Consider the following 15,366-nt stretch of genomic DNA (forward strand, 5'->3'; position numbering starts at 1 on the left):
GGCGGCAAGGCAGTGGAGGTCTCCCTTCAGTTACTCGAGGCTAGATGCTGGCGTGGACAGAGTTGAAAAGACTTACTATTCTGAACATTTTGTTTCTTTATTTTTCGAAGTTTTTTTATTTAAGAATTTGTTTTTAAGAATCTAGGTACTTTTGTTCCTAAGATGGCGCTGTAATGTGGCGACTTGTAAACTTTTCGTTGTACTCATTTGAGTACATATGACAATGAAGTTAATTCAATTTAATTCAATTCAGTTCACCTTTCCTTACAAACCTATGCTGATAATCCTTGATTAATCTGAGCCTTTCTAAATGATATCTAATATTGTCTCTCAGATTTTCTTCCACAAACTTTCCCACTCCCAAGATTAGGCTGGCTATTAGTTGCATAGTTCTCTGCCACCACACCTGCAACCGGATAGGTTTGGAAAATCATGGTCAGAGCCTCTATTATTTTGTCCTTTGATCCTCCTAGCAACTTGAATGTATTTCACCCAGGTCTGGAGATTTATGTGCTTTCAAAGACGCTAAATCCCTTTATGTTTCCTTCACATTATGTTTATAACATCCGACATTTCACATTCCTTATCCTTAACTACAAGTCTAAATCTTCCACAGCTTGCCTTTTGGAATACCTCCTTTTAATTATTATCTTGTTCTTTCCTTGATTTTTCATGTTGGTGCTTTTATTACCCTTTCTTTGTTTATTTAATTTCTTTTTTAACTTCACTCCTGCATTTTCTATGCTCAATGCCTTTTGTATTATGTATTGAGTTTACAGTAAGCTTCCCTTTTTTTTGCCTTATCCTACCAGTATGCACTCAAGGGACTCATTATTTTGTACGACTCTTTTTCTTGTTTGTGGGAACATATTTATTAAAAACCTTTCTGCTCTCTGTGAATGCCTTCCACTGCCCTGACTTGATTTACTTTTAAGAAACCATTTCCAGTCCACCTTTGCTAAATAGGCCTTTTCCCAGTGGTTAACTTTAAATGGGTCCACTCTGTTTTGTCATTTATATAAACAATTTGGATGTGATTATAGGATGTCTGCTTTGCATGTGGTATAGTAGACAGTGAAGAAGATTATCTCAGAGTAGAATGGGACCTTGATCAGATGGGCCAATGGGCCGAGGAATGGCAAATGGAGTTTAATTTAGATTAATGTGTGGTGCTGCATTTTGGGCAAACCAGGGCAGGACTTATACACTTAGTGGGAGGGCTCTGGGGAGTGTTTCCGAACAAAGACCTTGGGGTGCAGGTTCGTAGTTCCTTGAAAGTGGAGTCACAGGTAGATAGGGTGGTGAAAAAGACATTTGACATGCTTGCCTTTATTGGTTAGTACATTGAGTTTAGGAGTTGGGAGGTTGTGTTGCATATGGACATTGGTGGGGCAATTTTTAGAATACTAGGTTCAATTCTGGTCGGCCTTCTATAGGAAGGATGATTTTAAACTTGAGAGGGTGCAGAAAAGATTTGCAAGGATATTGCCAAGACTGGAGGGTTTGAGTTATAGGGAGAGGCTGAATAAGCTAGGCTTTATTCCCTGGAGGCTGAGACATTTATAAAATCATGAGAGGCCTCAATAGGTTGTACAGCCAAGGTCTTTTTCCCAGGGTGGGGGAGTCCAAAACTAGAAGGCAAAGGTTTAAGGGGAAAGATTTTAAAAGAATCTGAAGAGTAATTTTTTCATTCAGAGGGTGGTATATGGGAGCTGCCAGAGGAAGTGGTAGAGGCGGGTACAATTCAAAAGGCATCTGGGTGGGTATATGAATAGGAAGGGTTTATAGGCCAAATGCTAGCATATGGGACTAGGTCGGATTGGGATGTCTGGTCATATGCAGATGAGTTGGACTGAAGGGTCTGTTTCCTTGCTGTATGACTCAATCCCATTTTTTCGTCTTTTTTTCATAACTATACTAAATACAACTGAATTATGTTCACTACCATCAAAATACTCTGCCACTTACTGGACTTGATTAGCTGCATTTCTTAAAGTTCACTGAGCGACTCACTAGTCGCCATGGTGTGAACAGCCTTCTTATGTTGATGTTTTTGAAGTAATTACAGGTTGCCATGGTATACAAACACTTCTTTGCTGGTATTTTTGAGGCCATTTTTGTTCTTCATGGAATACTCTATACCTATGCTGGCATTTCAGCACTGAAAAGCAGCGCGTTGTGTTAAACCATCGCCTCAGATGGCAATGCATTTATTCAGTAAACTGAAATTAAACAATTTTGCTGTAGGTGAGAATCCTGTTGATTTTAATTTTGTGAATACAATTTACGTTGTACAATATCCATTTTATGATATGATACTGTTTCAACTGACTTTAACATACTTTGCAAATGCTGATTTTAAAGAGTTTTCAAGCAGGGTTTTTTAAATCTTTACAAACTGTCATAAACTTATATGAATCAGCAATCATTTTCACAAAGATGCCAAATAGAGAATAAACAACGACTGTAAATTTGTTGAGGTTCTTCAGTTAGAACATAAGCTATTAAGCAAAATTGAAATAATGTATTTAGTCACCTGAGTCCTAAAATAATATTCTCAATCATTCCTCCAAATTATGTTCATTTTATAGGTTTGATTTTACCCACCATATATACTCCAGTAAAAGTCAAATTTCTAAGTCTAGGTATTTATCAACAGGTAAGCAGTCAATTACATGAGTTACAGGTTGGAGAAGTTGAAATCTTTGTATCTCTATTGTGAAGTTCCCAGTTCAGACACAGTTCTACCTCTACACAGTGTGCACAAGGAGGCAAATACATTTTTACTCTGTTAAATTTTTATTTCCTCTTATTTATAATAGCCTCCAGGAAGAAATGTATTAATTTCTGCAAACTAAGTTCTTCAAATCGATCAAGAACAAAAGCCATATATATAAATTTGTAAATTTTAACTTACATTTTTCACAGTACGAAAATATTATGAATATACAACATACAAATTAAAAGCAGGAATAGGCCAATCAGCCCCACGAGCCTGCTCTGTTATTTAATAAGATCCTGACCGATCTAGTTGTGGCCTCAACTCTATCTTTTTGCCTTTTGCTAATAATATTTCATTCTCACTAGTCAAGAATTTATGTACTTATTTCTAAAAGTATTCAATGAGTTTGTCCTCACTGCTGACAACTGAAGGGTCTGTTTCCATGCTGTACATCTCTATGACTATGACAAGGGCCCTCTGAGAGGAGATTTATTCTATTGGGCAGCAGAGCATATGTAATAAATCCCATTAAAAATCAGCCTCTTTGTCATGTTCAGTATATGTCCCTATCAGCTTCTTGAATGGCATCATCATTTGGATCATCATATCACCCTTCATCAGCAATCGCCTTGTCATCAGTCATATTATTCCACAAAGAATCATCCTGTACACCATCAAATGTACTTGATATTCCATATTTCTTGAATGATGTGACAACAAGCTCCATTCTAATTCCAACCCAGGCTTTTGTATCCATTCTCACAGGATTGGCAACATTGGAAACTGTATCAAGCCTCCATTAGTGAATGCTTCCTGCTTCCAGTCATTCAATCCATTACACTTTCTTCTCAAGCTAGCCTTGAAGGGCTTGTTTAGAGAGACAAGACTGGTTGAACAACTCTGGTTAAAAGACTTGAATAGATTTTTTTTAGCCAGTTTGAAAATAATGAATTTCATGAATAATGTGTTTCTGTCGCAGGCTTCACTTCCTGACCATGAAGGTTCCTGTGTTACTACCGTTAAAGGGCTGGTACAGAAGTAGCTCAACTAAGTGAATCCGCAGAAAGTATATGATCCAAATCAGATCAGCAGAAAGGTTCTTAAGGAATGTGCTCATCAGTTAGCAGTTCCTTTCTGATATGACTTCACATGCATACAACTCCTTGTTGCTGGAAAATATCCATCACTATTCTGGTTGTGAAGGAGTTGCAGCTTGCTGATCTAAATGCATAGACTAATTGGTCTGGCATTGATAATTATGAAGTATTTTGAGTGGATTTTTGTCAATTTGTATTTTAATTCCTCATTTCCACATATTGAACAGTTGGAACTTGCATATCAACCTCCAAAGTTAGTGACTAGTAGTATCCTGATTTTGGTTCATCAGATCATTGGACACTTATGAGTTCGTTGCCTTTGTTGGTTTCTCTTCCACTTTAAACATCATGCAACCATTTAAGCTTACTGAAAAATTGGAAAACACTAACATTAATTCTACTCTCCTACTTGAGATCAGTAATTTCCTTCAAATGTGATCCAACAGGTATTAGTTTCTAGGATTAACATGGAATTTATGCTAATAAAGACTGGATCTCCTCAGGGATGTGTACTACTCTCTATAACTTTCATCCATTATGGATAAGAGTACAACAACATAACACTCTTGAAGTATGCTGATGATACTGAACATATTTTGTAACTGCGTCTTCAAACTGTGGATGCATGTTAGTGTGTTTCACTTTTTTGCCCATTTATACTTCAGAATCTGCAAAAAATGTGAAGAATGCTTTCTGCTAACTCTTAACATGTTTCTCCAAATCCTTAAATTTTATTAGCTGCTGCATAATTGTTTTGTCTCCTTTGCAATCAGAATCACTTTTAAATTTGATCTCTGCCATTCCAACTAGATACCACATTGTCACATCAGAGGTGAATTAGCAGGAACACAGCATCTGACATAATATGTTGGCGTGCACAAACATGAGGAGCTAAACAGCCACCTTCAGTGTTGTGCTATTTTATAATTGATTCAAACAGTTCTGCAATAGTGCAGTTTTGGCTTCAGCAACGAGAGGATGTCATGTACAAAGACTTCAGATGTTTTAACAAAAAAATTAGATGTGGAGTTACACATGAGGTATATGAAAAATGAGTGACTTTCTGGCCAAAGATTAGTGTTTGACTTTTACATCATTACTGCTGCAAATGTGTTGCTGGTCAAAGCACAGCAGGTTAGGCAGCATCTCAGGAATAGAGAATTCGACGTTTCGAGCATAAGCCCTTCATCAGGAATAAGAGAGAGAGAGCCAAGCAGGCTGAGATAAAAGGTAGGGAGGAGGGACTAGGGGGAGGGGCGATGGAGGTGGGATAGGTGGAAGGAGGTCAAGGTGAGGGTGATAGGCCGGAGTGGGGTGGGGGCGGAGAGGTCAGGAAGAGGATTGAAGAGCTTCTGTGCAGAGGAGATGACCTGGGGGGTGCAGTGAGAGAGGGACTCACTGAAATCCTTGTAGAGGGAGGAAGAGAGCTTCTTCAAGGAAGGCATCCTTGTAAGAGGATTCGCAGTAGGTTAAAATCTTTCTGCAGACCTCATTTTTTACTCGAAGATTTTAACCTACTGCGAATCCTCTTACAAGGATGCCTTCCTTGAAGAAGCTCTCTTCCTCCCTCTACAAGGATTTCAGTGAGTCCCTCTCTCACTGCACCCCCCAGGTCATCTCTTCTGCACAGAAGCTCTTCAATCTTCTTCCTGACCTCTCCGCCCCCACCCCACTCCGGCCTATCACCCTCACCTTGACCTCCTTCCACCTATCCCACCTCCATCGCCCCTCCCCCTAGTCCCTCCTCCCTACCTTTTATCTCAGCCTGCTTGGCTCTCTCTCTCTTATTCCTGATGAAGGGCTTATGCTCGAAACGTCGAATTCTCTATTCCTGAGATGCTGCCTAACCTGCTGTGCTTTGACCAGCAACACATTTGCAGCTGTGATCTTTTACATCATTACTCAAGTATATCCAGCACTTTGAGATTTTACTGTCAGAATGCATATGATCTGTTTTATTGACAGTTAAGTCCCCAGTGCCACACTCTGTAATTTGGAAGATGGTTAGCAAATGGTTGTTTTTAGATTAGATTAGATTAGGTTAGATTCCCTACAGTGTGGAAACAGGCCCTTCGGCCCAACAACACATCGACCCTCCAATGAGCAACCCATGCCCCTCTGACTAATGCACCTAACACTAGTTGTGTCAGATAAATTACCATATAATTTGTTTGCTTTCCATCTTCAGTAACGTGCAAACATTGTCAAACTAATTTTGAAAGGTGAATATGTTGCTAAATTTGTAACCCTTATTTGGAAGGATATTAATTTCAACAGAATGAAATTGCAAAGTTTTGAAAGAAGTATTCATAGTTCAGGACACTTATATCTAAATTACGGAAAGAACAAACTTGCATTTACTTCATTAGCCCAGGACGTCCCTAAGTCCTTTAAAACCAGTGAATAACGATTGAGATTTTGTCTATGTCACAATGTAAAAAAAAACTGAGCAATCAAATTGTACACTGCACAGTCCCCAATAGCAATAATACCATAATGACCAGATAACCTGTTTCATTTCGCTTAGCTAAGAATTAAGAAGAGTTAATCTTTTAAATAGTTTTTCTACTGAAGTACCAAACATAGAAACATGCTATGATAGATACAGATACAGATTTGTATCTGTTGAAACGCTATTTAAATGTTCTGAAACTAAACTTGGTTAAACTTTGAACTTGTTATCTTAGTTATTGCAAACCACCAAAATTATTTTTTGTTTGTCTTTTATATAAAATCGACCATTGCTTAAATATATCAGGCATTTTGAGATTTTACTGTCAGAATTCATATGTTCTGTTTCATTGACAGTTGAAAGTTTTCACATGTCATATTTGTCACACAGTATTGTTTTCCCTTTCAGGCACATCACATCATGGTGGCTATTCCCATTCTTCAGTTGTGTATGCCCTAAAAGAATGTGGCATTCGTCACATTGACACTGCAAAAAGATATGGCTGTGAATCGCATCTAAAGAAAGCAATTGAAGAGAGCAGAATAAATCGAGAGGAATTGTGGTTAACTACAAAACTTTGGCCTGGGGACTATGGCTGTGAAACCACTAAAGCAGCATGTCTGGAGTCCTGCAAAAGACTTGGTGTGGATTACGTTGGTATGAGCAAATACACAAACAATTTTAAGAAATACGATTATTGAATTCAGGTCTAGGTTAAGGAGCAGTTTATACATTTTAAGTATGAAAATGATACATTCTTATCGTTCATCAGGGAATTGTTTTAAAGAGATTTTTTAGTTAGGGGAACTTTAGTGGTTTGGTCAGCAAGCCACAACCACCTCCCCTGCCCCATGCAGGTTAGCTGCAATGATATTAAAACGAGCCTGTCAGATATGCAAGAAGTTTCAACTGCTTTGTTCTCAAACCACACATTAACAAAATAACTAGCCAGGAAATCATGGTGGCAGTATTATAATATTAGCAACTTTACACAATGTCAAGCGAGACACATTGGGAAAAATATGAAAGAGTAGTTTCTTTGTTAACTGAATATTTATTACCAGCATGCTGAATTACAATATTTAGCTCCTTCAGCTTGATTTTAATTCTTAATTTTCTTGATGCAGTGATATTTATAGTCCAATTGATCCAAACCCAGTTTATTATACATTTTATTCCCATTGTTTAATAGAGCTGATGAGTCACAAACAAATATCAAAAAGATTGATCATTCTTAACCAGATTGCACTAGAGTTGTTGAAGTGTGGAATATTCAGTTAACAAAGGAACTGTTCTTTCATATTTTTCCACCGTGTCTCATTGCCAATCTTGTCATCCCATTGAATTTCTCAGCCTCTGCTATCATTGTGTACAGGATCTACCTTACAAAATATAATTCCTAATGAATGAGCTAAAATATATATAATACTTCAAACAATTGTCAGAAATATATTATTTAAAATCAATAATTCAGTCTTGTTGCTAGTGTTCATAAACCGTTTCACACTGTCCCCTCCTGGCATGTTACATCTTTGGAAGCACTCAGCAGAATTCCTTTAACCTCTCAGCCTCCCACAGGAACACCACTTGTAACAGAATATCAAAAACACATGGACCGAGAATAAGCTGTTGGACCCATAGGCTGCATACAAACCACTGTGTTATGTATCATATTCATTTCACCACACACAAGAGTCACTGTTCTCACTCCCTTCATAAAAATAAATTAGTGTCATTGAGTGTAAAATTCCAGTATGTCAACTCCAACTGTCATCCTACAATGTCTATTTCATAACATCTTAGTTGGCATGATGTTAATTATGTTTCCATTAGCCTAAGGACCATAATGTTTTACAGAAAATTCCAAAGGATTTATCCTTTAAACTCTTAATTCCTTTCCTGATATTCATCTTTGTTCGAAATAAAAATACAAAGCGCTGGAGAAACTTAGCAATTCTGGCAGCATCTGCTTGACAGAAATAAAGTTAACATTTCAAGTTTGATATGACTTATTCAGAACGCCTTCAATATTTTGCTTTTCTTATTCCATGTCTGTGTTGTTTCAATGCTAACTTCAGATTCACAATATTACAGATCCAGGTCCATTTCAGAGACCAGCGTATGATTGAGGTTGACCCCCTCAGTGCTTTACTGAAACATTGCTGAACAATGTCAGGAGTGTCACCCTTATAGGGTCATAGAGGCTACTTCAAATCAATACTAGCTCCCATTCCTCGGTAAAATGTCAAACCAAGATTCCCTTCTTTTACATCTTTTAGCATTTAAAAAATCTCAAAATACTATTCAAAGAGCTTAGAAACTGTCCTGGTGCTCTGCCCGATATGTATCCCTCAATCAGCATCACCTAAAAATTATTATCTGGTCATTTCTGTTCATGGGAACTCGTGTGAATTGGGTGCCACAATTCCCAGGCTTCATTATCAGTAAAGAATCTTAAGATGTTGTAAGGTCATGAAAGCTGCTATATCAATGCTTTTTTTTAAATTTAGCTATTACAAAATTAACATTGTTGTTGCATTGTCATTTCCTGCAATCTTAATTGAAAAGCTACCCATCAATATAAGTTGCATGGACAAATTGCCAAAATCTGAAATTAAAAGACACTGTTAATAATTATCCCACACACAATAATAACCTTTTTTCATCAAATGCTGATTCATTTTTGTGTATATTTCTGATGTTTTTATGTTTGTCCATCTCCTTTATTGAGCACCTGTTTCTAGATTAGTAGCTGAGAGGAAGGAAGTAATTTTCTAGTCAGTCCTTTTTTATTGTAATTACATAAATTTAAATGCACTTTTAAAAAGTTACTGCGAGTTCTTAAAGTATAGTAATGTAGCATTTGCAAGTGAGACATCTTGATGCTTACCCTCCTTTTACTTCTTGTTTGGTTTATAAGACAGGATATGATGTCAGGAAAAGTTTTAATTAGGAAGTTCCCATTTGTACTATTGGCAATGAACAGCTGAACAAACAGTATAATGGAATTTGCCTGTAATTATTTTAAAGGGTAAGTTTGCAAAATGCATCATTTGCATTGTTGAATTTCCGTCCTTTGCAAACTTTAGTTGCTATATGTAGGATATAGTATTGTTTTGAATTTTAAGACCCTCATCTAGGGTGAAAGCTGGCAATTTGTACTTGTCAACGATGTTGTTAAGAAATTAGTTTAAAAGTTTCATGCAATAAGTTCCAAGAATTCCAATATTTTTTGTGAGGTAATCTTTCATTTGTGTCTGTAAATATTTCAAGTACTTTTTTGGCATGATTCTGAAAGTGTGTAGGACCAGTTTCAGAAGTCAACAGGGAAAGTGACCAAGCAGCTGTGAGGACGAGATAAAATGATTACCTTCTGTGTAAGTGGAGCTCTAAATAATTGTGTATTGTTCTCATTTTAAGGAAAACAAGTTCATTTATGAATTACAGGAATTTCAGCAATGGAGTCATTGCAGGCTTGTGCATCACGTTTTGCAAAATAAAATGACCACTTAAAAGTGGACATTTTATTTTGTAAAGTTTAAGTTAACACATAATTTGGGAAACTGACATGAGTAAGCTGCACGAAAACAGACCCTTTGGTCCAACCAGTCCATGCTGAACATAATCTCAAACTAAACTAGTCCTGCCTGCCTGCACCTGGCCTCTATCCCTCCAAACCTTTCCTACTCATGTGTCCATCCAAGTGCCTTTTAAACGTTGTAACTGTGGGCACATTTACCACTTCCTCAGGAAGTTCATTCCACGCACGAACCACCGTCTGTAATATTTGTCCGTCATATATTTATTAAATCTCTTCCTCATGTTAAAAATGTGCCCCCTAGTTTTGAAATCTTCCACCCCTCGGGCCTTAAAGAACAATCCAAACTAAAACCTTAAAGCTTAGTCCACCGTAAAAGCTATGGTTCTTACATTGCCACACAATAAGAGGCATTTTGTGATTTTCACATCTCAGTCATTTGCTTTGTGGAAATACTGAACATAGGTCAGGTCTTTCAACAATAGGAAGTGATACCTTCATGTTACTCTTGTATTTCAGACTGTTTTTGATAGCGATTTGGGAGTTTACATACATTTGACCATGCTAAAGGGTGGCCAAAAGAGGCTAAGTTGATGGGTAGATTATATGCCAAAAACAAGCCAATGAATACTCTGAGATTCTTGTTGTCAAACAGTCCTGCTGCTAGAGTCATAAAGATAATAGTACATGCACCTGACATACACACAAAACTAAACCTTCACGATCTGCACACAATAATTCAAATTCAAGGACCAAAATATTTCACAACAATTAAAATGCTCTGTTGTAATGTACAATCACAGGCAATACTATGAAAAAAATCTGTTCTTAACCTAGGGGCTGTATTCTTAGTCATGTGCTTTTACATTCTCACCTTCATGCTTTTTTGGCTGACTCACATTCTCTCTCTCCCTCTCTCAAAAATGCTTACGATTTATTTAACTTACCTGTAGGCACATTTCTGTGTATAAGGATCGACATTAAATTATCTCTCCTTTTCAGATGCTAATTTTCCTATGCATTGCCTGTTTTTCTGTTCAAATAAAATTTATTTGTTCAATTTCTGATCAGTTTTGTTCCATTGCATACCAAAGAGCTTTGCAATCTTCTTGTTCATAGGTGTTTGTGCAGATATAAAATGAGAAATGTGTATAAAAAGAATGCAGTTGTCTATTGATTATAGTACTTATAAGAATAATCATCAATGTCAGATAGAAACAATTGAGGTACTGGTTAAGTAAAATATTTTGAATAAAAATTGTCACTTTCAGACATTATAGTACCTGTTTATGTCAGTACTTTACAGATATTGGGCAACTCCCAATTCAGTTCACTTTAACTTATCAGGGTTACAGGGAAGCGGTTTCTGCACATCTCGAATGTTTGAGTGTGGCAAATATTTTATTTCACAAGCAAAACATACAAGTATGAGGTAGATATTTACAACTTTTGTAACATATAGTTAATATGATGATTTTGTCATTTATAGTTTCTAAGGACTGTATTCTGTTGTAACAAGGAATAGGAAAGAAAGGTACAAGGGAAATTGATATAATTTGATGTTAAGCATCTTCCAAAATGTTTAATTTAAAAGGGTAAGTCATGGCAAAACAGCTCAAAGCCATGATGTGCACCTCCTATTCTGTGTGGGAAGCCAGGAACATTTCCAGTGCCTGGGACCAAAATGAATGCTGGAAATGTCTCCGGCTACACTCATGGAAGCTTAGCTTTCAGAGTTGGAGTGGCAGCTGGGGACAGTGTGGAGCATCCGCAGAGCTGAGAGAATCATGGATAACATGTACAGAGAGGTGATCACACTACAGGCTTTGAGTTCCCAGGTAGAAAGAGAACGGATGACCACCAGGCAGAGCCAGAGGACTTGGCAGGCAGTGCAGGAATCTGGCCGTGGTCATTCCTCTGAAAAACAAATATACCACTTTGATCCTGTTGAAGGAAATGACCTTTCCAGGGAAAACAGCAACAGCCAAATTCGAGGCAGTACAGCTGCCTCTGCTACTAAGGGGAGGAGTAAAAAATGTAGAATTGCAATAGTTATAGGGGATTCAGTTCTAAGGCATTTCTGTGGCCACCTGTGTAAGAAGTCAGAAGAAGGGAATCAGGGAGAAGAACAAAATACAGAAATAGAAAATAAGAGAAGCGATAGGCAGAGGAATCAAAGGCCAGAATCAAACAAGGCCATAGTAAAAATAGTGGGAGTGGGACAAGGCACATTAAAACATACAAGGCTTAGCGCTTTGTGCCTAAATGCACAGAGCAATCAAAATGAAATGGATAAATTAATCACGCATATAGATGTAAAAGATGGTTGTGACTGGGATTACAAAAATTTATATATTCCATTTATATTAAAAATTACAAATATTCATCTTGACAAAACTATTTTTAAAAATGTCAGCCACTTTGCTATCTGATATCAAGAGATGAAAGCTTTTCAATGAATTATGGTTTTGGTGCTGATGTTTTTGCTTTTATATTGGTCAAATGTACACTGAAGTCTTAATATCTGTTTGTCTATAAGAAGGAAATATCCGAACCTGTAAATTTATTTATTTCCACTAACTATTAATGTTCCAGAAATAAAGCTACAGTGACCTGGTGGCGCAGTACAATTTCTGATTATTTGAAGGAAAATTGGGCCAAATTGCTCAACTAACCAACTTTTTTAATCTTAACATCTTTGTTTGAATAATTATTCAATCTTATAATAATCAGTATCCATGCTGGTTTGTAACACTGGAATCAATCCCAGAATTTCATCTGAATTACTTGCTCATCAGAATATCTGTCTTCTGATCTTTATGAATATAGCATCTAACTGCATCATTTGTTTGCTGAGCTCTGTCAGAGCATTTGCTATTCACATCAACAACTCTTGTGTTATTGATTTCTCTAAACATTAGCTTTGTTTTTCACCCCGTGAATTAACTTTAAGGTACATATGTTCCTGTTTCAGATCTGTATCTCATGCACTGGCCTGATGGAAATGCCTTGGGCAAAACTAATCGAGAACTCCGAGCTGAAACTTGGCAGGTATTGGAAGAACTGTATGATGAAGGTGAGCAGTGGCTATTAACAAGATTATGAACAGACTGTTGTGCTGTCATTTTCTTGTACCTTGGAAATATTTTAATCCTTCAGATAGCAGTAATAGATTTGAACTACAGTACTGCTTTGCATAATCTTTTATAGTATCTTCCTAAATTATGTCTTTTTAGCACTCTCCTTTATTCTCGGGCATCTCATGACTGTTTGAGGTGGTCGGAGGTTGATTGGAGGAAGCAGATAAGGGTAATGCTGTAAGAAATTATACCATTATAGTATAGAACAGCTGAGCAAACCCATTTATCTTTATCTATCCATTGTTATATCTTCAGCATAATAAGTTTCTAATCTCCAGTAATTCATCTGAAGAGGCTGATATTTGAGTGAGATGCTTCTGAACTTGCTGAAGGAGGGGAAAAGTAGAGTGGTTGCAAAACATCAGCTGCAGGGACATAGAGGAAGATTTTCTGGATGGTCATTTGGTTAGGAATGTTTTGGAATAAAAGGGAAACACAAAAAGGGAGATAAAAGTCTTTTTCTAAATAAAATCCTGTGAGTTAGAACATAGTCTGTATTTCAGTTCTCTCCTTTATCACATTTCTATATTGGGAGGTCATTTAAAACTTGCAGAAATTTTATGGCAGAATGAATCTGAATTCTGGAGTTTAAAATGGAGATTCAATATTCAAGGGTTTAATAGCATTTGAGTTAATTCTAAATGCCTCACAGTTACTTATTTTATACTAGACCAAACATTTGTAACTGACCAAATAAGAAGTAAACTGAATATAATAAGCGCTTTGTTTTGATGTGGTGCCACATAAGAGACTTAAATGATATCTAATTTCCATTTTGTTTCTGGGGTGAGAGATTTCCAAGGTGACTTAATCTTGTGTAGCAGGAGATAAATGTAATAAGGTTTAAAATTGCATGAAATTAGTCCTGGAAATTAGATTAGATTACCTACAGTGTGGAAACAGGCCCTTCGGCCCAACAAGTCCACACCGACCCGCCGAAGCGCAACCGACCCATACCCCTACACTTACCCCTTCACCTAACACTACGGGCAATTTAGCATGGCCAATTCACCTAACCTGCACATCTTTGGACTGTGGGAGGAAACCGGAGCACCCGGAGGAAACCCACGCAGACACGGGGAGAATGTGCAAACTCCACACAGTCAGTCGCCTGAGGTGGGAATTGAACCCAGGTCTCTGGCGCTGTGAGGCATCAGTGCTAACCACTGGGCCACCGTCTTGGATCTTCTTGTTTTCGGATCAGTCTGAAAGAGGGGCATTTTAAGGGAGGGAATCCTAAAGCCAATGAAGAAAGGTGGATAAGCCCTCTGGACCTTTCAGTAGTCAAGTGGCTAATTGGTTGTGGGTGGGCTTTCTATTAAAGTTTAAATCCAGGATGAGGTTTCAGTAAAATCAGGAAGGTAAACTATTATCTGTTTGGTGATAGATTGGGAAAGGGAGAGGTGCAATGTCTAGCTGCAAAGAGATGTCAAATAATCAGAGCCCTGGCAGACAGGAGGATGTGGCTGCTTCTGCCATCTCCCCAGGTCCAGTCCCTTGATCATTTACAGATTAATGCAGATCGAGGGACCTGCATCTAATGACAGACAGCCTGCCATATTGGTTAACCAGTTGTACCTTGTCCTGCAGGATGCTGAAATAAATGCAGCTGAGGAACGGGGTAGGGAGTAAGCTTTTAAGTAGTTATTGATGAACCACTTAAGGTCCTCAATTGGCAACAGGATGAGAAGGTCAGGCATAGGTCTTCCTGTCTAGGACTCTGGAAGAAGACAGGAAGTGACAGGGTTCTGATCAGTCACCATCCCACCTAACAAAATTCCTTTGCTTTGTTCAATCTTGGAAGATTCTGCCAATGGTGTTCCTTAAGAGACAGAAAACCTTGGCTAAATTGTATTTGGATGCTGGGGTCAGAAAAGGCCTTTTCTGTGTTCTATCATATTAATTGCCTCAAGTTATAAGAAAGTACTTTCATCTATATATTTGGAAGTGATGTTTAACTTACAAGTCTTCACTGGAAGAAGATTTGAACAAAAGAGATCTGTTATGTTCGCCTTATCTGACATAGAGCCATAGAGATGTTAAGCATGGATTTATGCATATCAAAGGGCAGTTGTTAGATTGTCTCTTATTGGTGACGGCCATTGCCTGGCATTTGTGTGGTGCAAATGTTACTTGTAAACCCAAGCCTTGATATTGTCCAGATCTCAGTACCTCAGCAGTTGTGAATGGTGCTGAACATTGTGCAATCATTCATGAACATCCCCACTTCTGACCTTGTTATGGACGGAAGGTCATTGATGAAGCAGCTGAAGATGTTGGGGCTTGGGACACTAACCTGAGGAATTCCTGCAGTAATGTTCTAGAGTTGAAATGACTAACTTCCAACAACCACAACTGTCTTGCATAGTCCTAGATATGATTCAAACCAGCAGAGTTAATGCCCTTGGTTCCGGTCT

At 37.7% G+C, this 15,366-nt stretch overlaps 1 protein-coding gene across 1 annotated transcript in view; it reads left to right on the top strand.

Moving 5' to 3' along the window:
- The window catches only part of zgc:110366 (uncharacterized protein LOC550476 homolog), a 117,412-nt gene that overhangs the window by 32,615 nt on the left and 69,431 nt on the right, over nucleotides 1–15,366 (top strand). The window contains exons 2-3 of the mRNA XM_060830240.1: nucleotides 6,680–6,928; nucleotides 12,784–12,885. Coding sequence (XP_060686223.1) covers nucleotides 6,680–6,928; nucleotides 12,784–12,885 — 351 coding nt within the window. The remainder of the gene's footprint in view (nucleotides 1–6,679; nucleotides 6,929–12,783; nucleotides 12,886–15,366) is intronic.

Source organism: Hemiscyllium ocellatum, chromosome 9 (assembly GCF_020745735.1).
Source record: "Hemiscyllium ocellatum isolate sHemOce1 chromosome 9, sHemOce1.pat.X.cur, whole genome shotgun sequence".
NCBI lineage: Eukaryota > Metazoa > Chordata > Chondrichthyes > Orectolobiformes > Hemiscylliidae > Hemiscyllium > Hemiscyllium ocellatum.